The sequence below is a fragment of the Aquarana catesbeiana genome, linkage group LG01, assembly GCF_042186555.1.
Source record: "Aquarana catesbeiana isolate 2022-GZ linkage group LG01, ASM4218655v1, whole genome shotgun sequence".
In the NCBI taxonomy this organism is placed as follows: domain Eukaryota; kingdom Metazoa; phylum Chordata; class Amphibia; order Anura; family Ranidae; genus Aquarana; species Aquarana catesbeiana.
This window is the reverse complement of record NC_133324.1, coordinates 874,914,781-874,930,623: the sequence shown is the minus strand read 5'-3', so window position 1 is coordinate 874,930,623 and position 15,843 is coordinate 874,914,781. Positions and strand designations below refer to the sequence as shown.

The following is a 15,843-nucleotide window of genomic DNA, read 5'->3' as shown; positions in this document are numbered from 1 at the left end:
CGGGGCCACAGCACCCCCTGCACCCCCCACGCTACGCCACTGGACCAGCTTCCCTATCCCTACTGAAGAAAAGTATCCCCTCAACATGATGCCATCACCATTTTACACGGTGGGGATGGTGTGTTCAGGGTGATGTGCAGTGTTAGTTTTCAGCCACCCATGTTTTGCTTTTAGGACTCATCTGACCAGAGCACCTTCTTCCACATGTTTGCTGTGTCCCCCACATGGCTTCTCGCAAACTGCAAACAGGACTTCTTATGGCTTTCTTTCAACAACGGCTTTCTTCTTGCCACTCTTCCATAAAGGCCAGATTTGTGGAGTACACAACTAATAGTTGTCCTGTGGACAGATTCTCCCACCTGAGCTGTGGATCTCTGCAGCTCCTCCAGAGTTACCATGGGCCTTTTGGCTGCTTCTCTGATTAATGCTCTCCTTGCCCGGCCTGTCAGTTTAGGTGGACGGCCATGTCTTGGTAGGTTTGCAGTTGTGCCATACTCTTCCCATTTTTTAATGATGGATTGAATAGTGCTCTGTGAGATGTTCAAAGCTTGGGATATTTTTTTACAACCTAACCCTGCTTTAAACTTCTCCACAACTTTATCCCTGACCTGTCTGGTGGCCTTCATGATGCTGTTTGTTCACTAAGGTTCTCTAACAAACCTCTGAGGGCTTCACAGAACAGCTGTATTTATACTGGGATTAAAGCGGAGTTCCACCCAAAAATAGAACTTCCGCTTTAAGTGATGGTATCCCCCTGACATGCCACATTTGGCATGTCATTTTTTTTTTAGGGGGGGGGAGCGGGTACCCAGTTTTTAAGGGCACCAAGCTCCCACTTCCTCCTCTGGCTCCATGGCGCTGGAAGGAAGTTTACCTCTCCCCCCTCACTACCTGCAATCTTCTGGGACACATCACAGGTCCCAGAAGATTGCCCGGGCATGCACAGCGCGCAGCGTGGCTTGCGCATGCGCAGTGTGGCCACAGCCGGGTGCCCACAGTTAAAATGGCGGCGCCGCGGAGAGGAGGGGGGGCTTCGTACACCCGCATCGCTGGACTATGGGACAGGTAAGTGTCTAATTATAAAAAGTCAACAGCTACACTTTTTGTAGCTGCTGACTTTAAAATGTGTGGAACTCCGCTTTAAATTACACACAGGTGGACTCTATTTACTAATTTGGTGACTTCTGAAGGCAATTGGCTCCACTAGATTTTAGTTAGGGGTATCAGAGTACAGGGGGCTGAATACAAATGCACGCCACACTTTTCAGATATTTATTTGTAAAAAATTTTGAAAACCATTTATCATTTTCCTTCCACTTCATAATTATGTGCCACTTTGTGTTGGTCTATCACATAAAATCCCAATAAAATACATTTACGTTTTTGGTTGTAACATGACAAAATGTGGAAAATTTCAAGGGGTATGAATACTTTTTCTAGGTACTGTATGATCCTGGTTCTCAGGTGGCTTATTTATATTAGCAATGCTCAATAATAGCTGGCAGATGTGCTTTCATGCACACACCAAAATGACACACATTCTTATGCATATGTATTTATTTTTGTCAGCATCTTCTTTGAAACTGTTTTGCATTTCCAAGCAAATTATTACCCATAAGCACATGTAACAAGCATGTAGATGAATGTGAACACTCAGCACAATGACTTAAAATGATATTAAAGGCTCTCTTTAAAAACAATGAAAAAAAATAACAAACATGTTATACTTACCTGCTCTGTGTAGCGGTTTTGCACAGAGCAGCCCCTGATCCTCCTCTTCTCCCATCAGCCCTTCTGGCCCCTCCCTACTGCAGAGTGCTTCCAGAGCAAGCAGCTTGCAATGGGGGCACTCAAGCAGGTTCATTCCTGTGCATGTCCATTCACACACACTGCCACGGCTTGGCCCCACCCCCTCTTTCTCCCCAGTGGCTCACTGGCTGTAATTGACAGCAGAGGGAGCCAATGGCTCTTGCCGCTGTCTCAGCCAACGAGGAGGCTCTTAAGTAAATCGCTGGATCAAGTTGGGTCTTAGGTAAGTATTAGGGAGGGCTGGGGGGACTTCTGCACAGATAAGGTTTTTTACCTTCATGCATATGTAGCAAGGTCCCGGGCCTCTTTAGGCCCAATAGTTACCTCCAGAGTTAGGAACAGCTGACATCCTTCTATGTAGAGTGAGTTACAAGACATGGTGGGTGTAGAGCAATGTAGATTCATGTGCCCCAGACACTTCTTGAATGCAAAGAGATTTATTTTCTCTTGAACAGAACTGTGGGAGAGAGGCATCCAGCAAGACACCACATCTGCATGAGTAAGATCGCTGTCTCCTATGGCACAGTCTTATAACAGTTTCTAACACAAGTTGTAACAAACTTCTGTACTTCCTCTACAATCGCTTCTTGTAGATCTTCACTCCACTGAGTTCCCAGTCTCTCTCACTAGACTTGCTGATCCGCTGCCACTGGATCCCCCGGACTCTTCCAACCTTCTCACTTCCTCAAGCGTCATCCTCGCTTCCCCGCTGGGTCCCTAGCTTGGCACTCACAGATACTCCTCAAGCGTCATCCTCGCTTCCCCGCTGGGTCCCTAGCTTGGCACTCGCAGATACTTCTCAATCATCACCCCACTGGCCTACTCAATCCCTGGCTTGGCACACAAGGCTTCTCTGCAAGCATCAGCTCCGCTGGCTGGGTCCCTGGCTTGACACCTGCTGAAGTTTCCCAGTTCTTCACCATTCCCAGGTTGGTGAGAATACTGCTCCGGTACTTGCTTCAGCTACTCACTGTAGTCCCTGGTAATAAGGTAGTTGGTCCCTTAGTGGCAACAGCTTCCCCTCTACCTCTGACCACGACAGGTTCTCTGGCCGTCAGAATCATCACTTATGGTTGGACTACGCTGCTCTCTTGCTTCTGGATAGGCCCTCAGACAGCCTAGCAGTGAGATGTCCCTGGGATAGGCCTCAGACTCTGGCCTAGCAGCCCGGGGCAGCACAACACATGTCCACCCAGACAGCTGTCCAGGTGGCACAGAACCCCAATCACCTGACCTCACCCAAATAAATAGGCTCTCCCAGCAGGCCAAGGGACCTAAGAAGATCCCTGCCCATTGGCTGAGATACCCTATCTATGCCTAATCTGTTCTTACAATGCCCATATCTTTTCTAATGTCACCAGATACCCGGACATCTAGTGACAGAAGAGAGAAGTGCAGCAATTCCAGAATTAGGGTGGAATCAATTGAATTCCTATCAATTGGCCAAGGCAACTATACCTGGCAGGTAAACTTACTAGCAACCCTGCCTAACCATCAGGGTGCTACATCCTCCCACTGCCTACAAAACTACGTCTCTGAAAAAAAATAAAATAATTTGAGCTCTCAAGCCGGAGAGCGAATGTCCTGGCAAAAACTGGGATGGGTGGGGAAACAAGAAAAGAATAATAACAGCAAGTAATGCACATAGCATTTCACAGAAAAAAAAACATGCATGAGCGAATGGTAGTTCACACAGGGTAGATAAATAACAGGAATTATATATATAGTTTAATGTGTGGTGTACCACACAACTAGTTAAGGGAGAATATCAACATTAGCCTTATATCCTATCTATCTAATATGTAATGTAATAAAGGGAGCATGAATGGTTAGCATTATCATCCATGTTGGATCACTGTCTCTCTTTGTTCAAGGAAGACGCAACGGTGCAGGAACACCTGAAAGAGAAATAAACAGCAATGCAAATGCATCCTATCTCTATAATAACATAGTGCAATATATACATGAGTGGTTAAGTAATTGTTACTTGTTCTTAGCCAAGGTCAGCATAGCAATGTAAGTTTACCCCCTTTAATAGGTCTGAACCATATACATATGGAAGTGGGCCCCATTCTCAGCAGAGAATGCCACCCCCTTTCCATTGATCTAAAGAACTTTACTTAGCATGTTCTATTAAATACTCATAATATGAATAGAGGTTCACTCAGGTCAGCACCGCTCACGCCACCTGGTGACCAACACTAGAAACAGTTCTGATGCGTGGGTTAGTCCATTATTCACATGGAAGGTAAGAATTTTCCCCTTTGCCACAGCTCATTCTACCTGACTAGTTAAATACCCCATTGTCCTTGACGTATCACAGTCTATCAAAATTTTCACTTGGGTGTGAACAGTATTTCCCAGCAGTTCCCTTTCTTCTTTAAGAGCAACTCCGGGGACAAAGGCACGGCTGCCTTCCGGCAACAAGCAGCCAGGCCATCATGCAAGGGACTGCACTCTTGAACACAGTTCCCTTGCAATAGTAGCCTTAGTCTGTCCGCATGACAGCAAGGGACTGAGGAAGACTCTTTAGCTGAGGAACAAACTTGCTGACTGTCACATCAGCAGATTTTTCAGAGGGAGGCACACTGGCAACTTTTAGAACACTGGGCAGTATGACTCAAGTGGGCACTCCCTGTATCTGCCAGCAGCATTCAGTCCAGCAAAAGCTCAGCAGTACAGCCAGCAGGAATGTTCTCCACAGCAACAACTTTTGTGAAGAAATGAAGTGGCTTCCTGCAAAGGGTCCTTAACTTTACACAGTACATATTTGTAATCCACAAAGTTTAGTGAAAGACATACTTTCATGGAATTTACCAGTAGTACCAGGGATCTGCCAAATCTTCTCCTTTTGTATTTACTGTGACGACATGGTGTTTAATGTCCTTCCTGTTAGGTTAACATTATTTAAATCAGTCCGACAGTCATATGTATGAACTGGTAACAGTGAGGTTCTTAGACCCCGGCTACTAAGCCATTTTCAACAATAACAACTCTTTCGTAGGACACTTTAGGCAGCGCTATCTTAGCGATTCCTGCCAACAGCAACAATACTTTTCCTGTAGTGTTAGGAAGGTGAACAGTACAATCTGGACATTTTGCTATCCTGTGCATCTCAACAACTTTATGCAACAGTCACGCTACTCATTCCGTGCATCTTCCACTCCTGTTTCACTCACCAGCTTCAGGAACTGCCGAGGCTGAACACGAGACCGGCCACCCTGCACGAGATGAACGGACATATTGAGCCAGACAAGTGAGGGCAACAATCCTCCGTGGTGGTGACACCCGGTGCGGTAGTTGAATCTGACACTGGAATTTCCTGAGGAGGGAGGCAAGGTGCCAGTACCAGGTACTCCGGGCTAGCAGTGGCTGTGGGGAGCCCAGAGTGAACGGTGGCAGTGGGAACTGAGACTTGGGCTCCAATGGAGAAGAATCAGCCCAGGTAGGAATAGGCCTACCAGAGTCAGCGGCGGTGGTGCTTAATGTAGGTTCCTCCACAGTAGCATACCCGCGGGCCCAATCCGCCTTCATTACCTGCGACGGCAGTGGTAGTCTGGCAGCCACCAATAGCAATTCCCCCGCAGCGGTAGCACCGACTCGAAGGACGCAAGAACACGGCAAAACCAAAGCATCGTCGGCAGACAATCCCCATGGCTGCAGAATTGTGGGAGATATACAATGCTATCTATCCCCTAGGCACCATCCGAATACCCGTATCAGTAATTGTCTCTCCAGAAGTGAAGAAACTGGCAATTTCCCATGGGTCATATTCAGCCGATATGGGGTAGAGAGCCCCAAACCCAGGAGTTCCTGGATACGCCATCTTTCTCTCAAGGTCACAGATACTCCTTAAGCATCACCCCACTGGCCTGCTCAGTCCCTGGCTTGGCACACAAGGCTGCTCTGCAAGCGTCACCTCCGCTGGCTGGGTCCCTGGCTGAAGTTTCCTAATTCTTCACCATCCCCGGTTGGTGAGAATATTGCTCCGGTACTTGCTTCAGCTACTCACTATAGTCCCTGGTAATAAGGTGGTTGGACCCTTAGTGGCGACAGCTTCCCCTCTACCTCCGACCATGACAGGTTCTCCGGCCGGCAGAACCATCACTTATGGTTGGACTGCAAGCCGCTGCTCTCTTGCTTCTGGATAGGCTCTCAAACAGCCTAGCAGCCAGATGTGCCCAGGATAGGCCCAATCTCCGGCCTAGCAGCCTGGGCAATACAACACATGTCCACCCAGACAGCCAACCAGGTGGCGCAGAACATTGATCACCTGACTCCACCCAAATATATAGGTTCTCCTAGCAGGCCAAGGGATTTAAGAAAACCTCTTCCCATTGGCTGAGATGCCCCATATACCCATAATCTGACTTTGCGTTGCCCTTCCCATATCCAGTACCACCAAGTACCCGGTCACCTAGTGGTAGAAGAGTAAAGTGCAACCAGGCCAACCCTGCACTACTTCTGGATAGGCTCTCAGATAGCCTAGCAGCCATATGTCCCCGGGATAGGCCTCAGACTCTGGCCTAGCAGCCCGGGGCAGCACAACACACGTCTACCCAGACAGCCATCCAGGTGGCACAGAACTCGATCACCTAACCTCACCCAAATAAATAGCAGACCAAGGGACCTAAGCCTGCCCATTGGCTGAGATACCCTATCTATTCCTAATCTGTCCTTGCAAATCCCTTGCCTTAACTAATGTCACCAGATACCCAGCCATCTAGTGACAGAAGAAAGAAGTGCAGCAATTCCAGAATTAGGCTGGAATCAAGTGATCTTCTATCATTTGGCCAAGGCAACTATACCTGGCAGGTAAATTTACTAGCAACCCTGCCTAACCATCAGGGTGCTACACATAGAATGCATGAAGGTAAAAAAAACCTTTAGAACTACTTTAATCTGAATGACCCCTGTTTAAAATAATATGCTTTTTCATGTTTAACCAGTTGCCCACTGGGCCATAGCCAAATGACGGCTACAGCACGGTCGGATAATATAGGAGGGTGTACTATGACACCCTCCCAAAATTGCGCTCCTGCATGCCCCCTGCTGCAATCACTTGTTACCAACTTTTGGCTTGTTTACCAACTTTGCTTCTGCTTGATCCCTACCTGCTACATCTGCGACTGGAACCCCAGCTTGCTTACCTCCTGGTGGACGATTATGATGACCGTGACCTGGTACTAACACACAGCAAAACCCATCTCCACCATAAGAAGCTCTGGGGAATACCGGTTAGTACTTAGACCCCCCACTATGGGTGAGCCCACGTCATCCACCAGGGTTACCTGTTTGTATACCTGTCCTGCTGGTTGGTGGGAGCCTCTCTACTGCTATAGCTACTGGTCTCCGAGCCTGACCACTGACCATGACACCTTGTAATATTGAAGTGCTGTTGAAATTAAAACTGTGTACAAGCTTAAAGGCTGGTTATAGAGCTTTTATTGATAACAACATACTAAACATGATGGATTATTTAGCACTACACTCTTGACTTCTCATCAATAACTCTATTTGCATAGAGTTTCTATGTTTTGCTTGTGTTCTGTGGATTTCCTCCAGCTAATCCAGTTTTATCTAAAAAATATGATGGTAGCTTCACTACTTTCAAAGTAAAACTATCCTTCATGTGCAGGTACACCAATGACTACAGTAAAAAAATGTCGTCCTTTTTATTATTCTGTTTTGTTAACAATGTATGGATGTGTATATGTAAACAATACTACAAAATGCTCTGATTAATAATGAAACATGGTTTTATTGGAATGCTTTCCAATTCTCTCAGGAATACTGTGTTTACCTTGCTCAATGACCTATCACTTCACGTCAAATTGTGGTCTGGGAGGTTTCTTCTTCAGTAATCTTGTTTGCAGTAGAGGTGGTGTGACCACTAGGGATGGACTTTATGTTCGGGTTGAACATGAGTTTGACTCGAACATTGGCTTTTCGCCAGTTTGCCGAACAGTGAACAATTTGGGGTGTTCGCGGCAAATTAGAAAGCTGCGGAACACCCTTTAAAAGTCTATGGGAGAAATCATAAGGGGTAATTTTAAAGGCTTATATGCATGGTATTGTCATAAAAAGTGCTTGGGGACCTGGGTCCTGCCCCAGGGGACAATTATCAATGCAAAAAAAAAGTTTTAAAAACGGCCGTTTTTTTGGGAGCAGTGATTTTAATAAAGCTTAAAGTGAAACAATAAAAGTGAAATATTCCTTTAAATTTCGTACATGGGGGATGTCTATAGTATGCCTGTAAAGTGGCGCATGTTTCCCGTATTTAGAACAGTCTGACAGCAAAATGACATTTGTAAAGGAAAAAAAGTAATTTAAAACTACTCGTGGTTATAATGAATTGTCGGTCTGACAATACACATAAAAGTTAATTGATAAAAACGGCATGGGGAAATTTTAAAAAAATGGCGTGGGGGTCCCCTCAAAATCCATACCAGACCCTTCAGCGCTGGTATGGATTTTAAGGGGAACCCCGCGCCAAAATTTAAAAAAAAATGGCGTGGGGTCCCCCCAAAAATCCATACCAGACCCTTATCTGAGCACGCAACCTGGCAGGCCGCAGGAAAAGAGGGGGGACGATAGAGCGCCCCCCTCCTGAACCGTACCAGGCCACATGCCCTCAACATTAGGAGGGTGCTTTGGGGTAGCCCCCAAAGCACCTTGTCCCCATGTTGATGGGGAGAAGGGCCTCATAACCACAACCCTTGCCCAGTGGTTGTGGGGGTCTATGGGCAGGGGGCTTATTGGAATCTGGAAGCCCCCTTTAACAAGGGGACCCCCAGATCCCGGCCCCCCCTGTGTGAATTGGTAATGGGGTACAAATGTACCCCTACCATTTCACAAAAAAAGTGTCAAAAAAGGTTAAAAAACACAAGAGACGGTTTTTGACAAGTCCTTTATTAATTTCTTTTTCTTTCATCTTCTTTCTTCTGATCCTCCTTTGGTGTCCTTCTTCTTCCTCCATCTATCTTCTTCTTCTCCATCTTCTTCTTCCTCTGCTCTTCTTGTTCCGCATCTTCCTCCTGCTTCTTCTCTGCTCCATCCGCACGATCCGCCTCAGTGGGAGTCTTCCGCCGTGTGACGCTTCGGTTCTTCTGACACTTCTTATATAATGGAGGGCGGGGCCACCCGGTGACCTCGCCCTCCTCTGACGCACAGGGACTTCGAGGGGACTTCCATATCATAGGGAATTTAAAGATCTCTACATATGTTATTTAAGGTGCTGCTTAACAAGTCAGCTTTAAATAGATCGAAGTATAAAAAAAGTTCTAATAAACGTTTATAAATACAAATTCTTTTTTATGGTCAGGAAAAAAAAAGTGCAGACTTTACTGATTATTTGGGCCTGGGTTTCTAAGTTGTCTTTGCTGGTTATTTTTTCTTTTAGGTTTGGTTTGATCCATGCTGTGTTTACTAACCTTCTTCTCTGGGCTAATGGCGTACTAACGGAATCAAAGCACCAACTGAATGAGCACAAGGAAAGGCTCATTACCCTTGGCTTTTCCAACATTACAATGGGTAAGAATAGTGCTTATTAAAACTATTTATAACCTACTTATTATTATTGTTATATGTAGTTGCTGCTTCCTCTAGTTAAAAAGTAATTTTGGTATTCTGCTTGGATGCTCTTTGGTAGGCTTCTACTGAAGACATGACAATCTAGGATTAAGCCTTGGGGCAGGCTCAGAAGACATTGAATGGATTTTATTAGCCAAATATCCTGAAAGTGACTTATAATTCACCAAAAAGAGCTTGAGCCTATTGTCAAGTAAAGTAAAGTCTAAGTTTGCCAGAAGCCTCTGTATGCCAACACACTTGAATGATCAAAAATGTAATCTTACACTAGAAAACTCAGCTAATTCATTCAATGTTTTTTTTAGTTGTAGAGTGTTGTACCATGTTAATAGAGAAGTTCGGGGTTCTTAAAAAAACAAGCCTTATACTCACCTAGGTGAATACAGCATCAATTTGATGCTGCATCTGTCCCCCCGCCGCCTCTACAGGGAGAACTGATCGATCAAACAACGCTGATCATTCAGTTCTCCCCTTCCACTCTGAACAGAAAGACGTGACTGTCAATCACGGAGCGTTGGGCTGGGGAGGGATTGGCTGGCTCAGTCTCTCAGCTGCGCAGCTGAGAGACTGAGCCAGCTGTCGATCCTGGCATGTTGGTGGATCCCAACTTTTGGGATCTTTCCCCAGCCTGGACTGGCTTAGTGACGTCTTGGCTGAAAATAGGTCACAGGAGTGCATGGCCATACTTCTCTAACCATTGATTATTTTTTGGAGTTTAGGTAATTATTTGTTGGCTGATCTAACTTGTTAAAGATGTGAGTTTTCAGGATAACTTAGATCCATTCTTCATCTTAAAGGCATGGGGTATCCCAGATCTGGTACATATTTTAAGGAGGATCCCATGCAAGAAAAAAAACAACTGCAACAACCCGCCCTTAACATTCAAAGTACCTGTGGTGATGAGGATAAGGGCATCCTCCCCACAAGCCCTGGCTTATTGGAATCTGGAAGCCCACTTTAACAAAAAGGAATGACAGCCAATATATTATACTGTACAAAGGGGCAGGGTCTCCCGGATGATGTCATTGATCATATGTGGAGATGACCATATATGGTAAATGATGCCACTGGTAGTAGCCCTACTCTTTAAAAAAAAAAGTTAAGTTTGTTCGTTTAGGTTGAATGCCCCAAATATTCATTCTGCTCATCTCTGCTGGGAACCACCAACTCCAGAGCTGACCACCTTCCAAAAATAAAATGCTCCTGCTGAGGCAGAATTAATTATTCTGACCACTCATATGCTGTTGATGAAGTTTATCCCCCACACTGCTACCCCTTCCCAGACAACCGTGGCACCACCTGTCTATAGACATTATTACAGCCACCCGTGTTCCTGTCCCTTCCATACCTTTTGAGTCCCGGTGTCTTCAATGACCTCTGAGTTCCAATCTTCTACATGCCTAAGTCCCAATGTTTCCCATGCCTTTTGAGCTATCTATGCCGCTAACGCACCTGTGTGCATCTGTGCCTTCAACTGTGTCCTTTGTGCTCCTGTATCTGTAGTGCACCCCTGTGTGCCTCTGTGTCAAATGCATCCTGATGTCTCCAGTACACAGCCATGACTCTAAGTGCTCCCTTAGGCACCCCTGCCCCTTCAGTGCATCTCTGTACACCCCTGTGCTTCCAGTGTGCTTCTGTGTGCCTCAGTAATTCCAAGACGCCATATGCACCCTTCTGCACCCTGGTTTCTCCTGTACATATATGTGCACCCCTGTGCTTCCAGCATGCTCTTGTGCACCCCTTTGCCTCTTGTGTGCCCAAGCAGCCTCCATTATGCTCCACAATTGCCTGACTTGGTATGCCCCACCAAGGCAACCTGCTGCCTCTCTACCTTCAGTTACGCTTCTTCTAGACTGGGGATAAGTGGGTTTAGGTAGTAACACTCACCTCACCTAAGATCCAGCACCATGGCTTCCTCATCCCCCAGCACTTCCACCTTGAGGCCTTGCACCTCAGAGAGATAGCTTTGCACAGAATTTTGCTGCATGCTAGGAATGCCATAGCTCAGTCACACTGAACAACAGAACTTAAGGTCCTTTTATATCCATTGGCCTTATTTATCAACACATCTCAGCATGGCTAACGTGACGATTCTGAACTTTGCTAGAAAATTACAGATGATGAGTGAAAGTCTTGAATCTGATTAGTAGCCACAGTACAGCCTGTTCTGGATAGGTAAATGTTGATAAATCCAAACAGAAGATCACTTTTGAAGCTTACATTCCATTTTTTAATTTCTTTACAGATCACCATACACCTGAATGCAACTGCACATCAAATGTGTGTTCCATATTTTCACAAGGAATATACTACTTATATCCATTTACTATTGAGTATCATATATTAGCCTCTACAATGCTCTATGTCCTGTGGAAAAATATTGGGCGCCATGTAAAACACCAACAACAGCAGAAGATTCACTTCAAGTTCCATGGTATAACAGCCGGCACCATACTGGGGCTGATAGTTCTTACAACCACCATTGCTGTCCTGGTTGTTTATCTCATCCAGATTGGACGTTCCAAGAGCAAAAGTGAACTGGCCCTAACCATGTTTTATTTATTTGCGATCACAGTGTTGACACTCATGTGTACATCTGGGGTTATTGGACTTATCATATACAGAATGGAGAATAAGTCATTAGATGACACTGAAAGCCCAGCCAAGAAGTTGGACTCAGATCTTCTGGTTGGATCAGCATGTGGGTCGTGGTTAATCTCATGGGGATCTATCTTGGCTATTATTTGTGCAGAGACTCGTCCTGAATACTCATGGTACAACTTGCCTTATTCCATCTTGGTAATTATTGAAAAATACATACAGAACCTTTTCATCATTGAGTGCATACACCGAAAAGAAGAAGAGCCGATAGATGGTCGAACTCTTGAAAGAATCTTTTCCATGTCTGGCAGAAGTACTTTGTCCCTGACACCTTCATATGAAGTTTTCAGTGAGTCTGTCACTATCTGCAACAAGGAATTTCCTTACATGTCTAATTCAGAGCTGTCTTTAGGAGAAGCTTCAGCAGAGGACAAAAAATGTCCTGAAAACAATAATTCCATTAGACTTTCTCCATCAGCTATTGCTATGCAGGCAGCAAGATCGGAGAAACTTAACAAAAAAAGAAGAATCCTCAAAAACATTGCAGCCTTTCTCTTCCTTTGTAATATTTCGGTAAGATAGTTTTATACATTTTTATTTAACTTGTTTGCTACCTAGTACAGTATGCCTACTTACAGTCACTGTACAGTATATATAGGCAGAAAATAGAGGTTGAACATTAGAAAACAATCTGAGAGTTAGGAAATTACCTTTATGAACATTGGTCCATAAAATGCTCACTTGTCTGTGAACAAAAGGATGTATAAGCGCTGCACAAAACCTGTAGCATACTGAGGGCAACAGCATGCTATCATCAGTAGATTTACTCCAATGGAAAGTCTGCAAAGAGTGTGTAGTGAGGTTTGCAGTAGTATTAAAATGTGGTAGATAAACTTTGCCCTAGACCATTTCTTAAACTTCTTGTTACAAAATCACTATCCTTAGCATTTTTGTTGCTAGAAAAAAATGTCCATGTTTTGTAGCTCATTCACTGAGCATTTGACTTTCTGTGTCATTTGAAGCTAGCTACACAATCACTAGTTTCAGTAGCTACTCATGTTATCCAGTACAGCTGCCAATGTCTATGGCACACCAGTAATTTTCAACTGTATACAGTAGGTAAAGAATATGTTACCCCAACATTTCATGTTTCTGATACAGTATGTGTCTGCTGTACCATGTACTTGTACGAAAAAAATCCTGTTCTCTTTCTATTGCTGAAATCAGAACACAACATGGTCAGTTTTCTGGCTGTGCTGGGAACTCAGCCTGCTCTCATCCAATGATCATACCTGTGCTGACATTAACTGGGAAGACCAGTGTGCTACTGTTTCTCCACCCCTAGCTCTATAACTTACTTATGCAGCTGAGAACTGGGGTTATGTGATCACTCATAAAAAAAAAAAGGGGAAAAAAAGGTTTTTTTTAATGCTTTTATATTTATACAAAATGTTTTGCCTTTTATTTCTATTTTAAGCAGAATGGGTTGTTTTACAAGGTGAAGGTTCACACATACAGTGGGGAAAATAATTTTATGATCTACTTCAGATTTGGTAAGTTTGCCCACTTACAAAGAAATGAAGGGTTTATCATTTTTATCATAGGTGTAATTTAAATGATAGAGACAGAATATCAACAATAAATCCAGAAAAAACACACAATACAAATGTTATAAATTGTGTTGCAGTTCAGTGAGTAAAATAAGTATTTGATCTCCAAGCAAAACATGACTTAGTACTTGGTGGAGAAACCCTTGTTGGCAAGACCAGAGGTAAAACGTTTCTTGTAGTTGGTTACCAGGTTTTTACATATCTCAGGAGGGATTTTGGTCCATTCTTCTTTACAGATCTTCCTTAAATCCTTAAGGTTTTTGGGCTGTCGATTGGCAACTCAAAGTTTCAGCTCCCTCCATTAATTTTATATAGGATTAAGGTCTGGAGACTGGCTACGCCACTCCATGAACTTAACCACTTAAGAACTGGAAGATTTTCCCCCTTAATGACTAGGCCATTTTTTGCGATACAGCACTGGGTCGCTTTAACTGACAAATGTGCGGTCGCACGACGTTGTACCTAAACAAAATTGACGGTTTTTATTTTTTGCGCTATAAACAAACAAAAAAAAACCCGACAATTTTGAAAAAAACAATATTTTTTACTTTTTGCTATTATCCGAAAAAATAAATAAAAAAACGAATTTCTTCACCAGTTTAGGACAATATGTATTCTTCTACATATTTTTGGTAAAAAGAAAATCGCATATAGCGTATATTGATTGGTTTGTGCAAAAGTTATAGCGTCTACAAAATAGGGGATAGATTTATGGCATTTTTATTGTTAATTTTTTTTTTTTTTTTTACTAGTAATGTCAGTGATCAGCGATTTTTAGCAGGACTGCGACATTGAGGTGGACAGATCAAACACTTTTGACACTTTTTTGGGACCACTGACATTTATACAGCGATCAATGGTATAAAAATACACTGATTACTGTATAAATGACACTGGCAGGGAAGGAGTTAACACTAGTGGTGATCAAGGGGTTAAATGTGTTCCCTGGGACGTGTTTCTAACTGTGGGGGGGAGTGTACTGATTGGAGGAGGAGAGAGATCGCTGTTCCTGATCACTAGGAACAGATGATCACTCTCTACTCCTCTGTCCTAACGGGGATCTGTTTGTTTACATTGACAGATCCCTGTTCTGGATGTTTGTGAAGCGATCGCAGGTGGCCGGCGTACATCGCGGCCACCGGCCATGCGCATTGGTTCCCCCGCCGTGCAGCATGCTATAGCTCTTAAAAGAGCCAAGTTACATACGATGATTTGTGGGAAGGAGCCGACCTGCTGCAGGATAAGGATGGCAGCTGGTCGGCAAGTGGTTAATGTGCTTCTTCTTGAGCCACTCCTTTGTTGCCTTGGCGGTATGTTTTGGGTCATTGTCATGCTGGTAGACCCATCCACGACCCATCTTCAGTGTTCTGGCTGAGGGAAGGAGGTTCTTATCCAAGATTTTACATTACATGGCCCCGTCCATTGGCCCCTCAATGCAGTAAAGTCGGCCTGTACCTTTAACAGAGAAACAGCACCAAAGCATAATGTTTCCACCATCATGCTTGACTGTGGTGTTCTCAGGGTTTTTTTTCTCAGAAAAAAGGTGCAGGAACTCACCCCCCCTCCTAGGTCATGCCCCTACTCGTCCCATAGAACCGCCCCTCCTATGTCACGCCCCTAGAACCGCCCCCCCTAAAATCACCCAGTCCAGCAAGAGACATCCCAGTCCAGCAATAGTTAACAGGAGACTAGCGAGGAGGAGAATAGGCTACCTACCCACACCAGCCATCCAGGGCCATCTTTAATATTGATTGGACCCTGGGTGAAAATTTTCTTTGGGCCAACCTGAATGCAATTTTGCTCTCCACCTGCTGTAAACTTACAATAAATAGCAGCTAAACTCAGTTTAGTGTAGCAGATCAGGCAGCAATTGTGATTGGTTGCTAGAGGTTACAGCATAATATTACCACTTACTGATTAGTTGCTAGAGGTTACAGCATATCATTTCTGCTTTCTGATTGGTTCCTAGAGGTCACTGCACATCACACCGCCCCTAGCCCCAGAAACCAATGGGTGTGCGGTGATGATTAGTGGCAGTGCGGGGGTGGGGGGTTAGAATGGTATTAATGGCAGGGCTGGGGGGAGGAAGGTGTGATCATTGGCAGTGCTGGGGGGTTGATGGAATCAGTGGCAGTGCTCGGGGGATGGGATCAGTGGCAGTGCTCGGGGGATGGGATCAGTGGCAGTGCTGGGGGTGGGATGAGTGAAGACAGTGCTGGTGCGGGTGGGATGA

General features: G+C 44.6%; 1 protein-coding gene across 1 annotated transcript in view; it reads left to right on the top strand.

Moving 5' to 3' along the window:
• The window catches only part of LOC141117341 (proton channel OTOP1-like), a 67,010-nt gene that overhangs the window by 38,978 nt on the left and 12,189 nt on the right, over window positions 1-15,843 (top strand). The window contains exons 5-6 of the mRNA XM_073610157.1: window positions 9,212-9,342; window positions 11,645-12,573. Coding sequence (XP_073466258.1) covers window positions 9,212-9,342; window positions 11,645-12,573 — 1,060 coding nt within the window. The remainder of the gene's footprint in view (window positions 1-9,211; window positions 9,343-11,644; window positions 12,574-15,843) is intronic.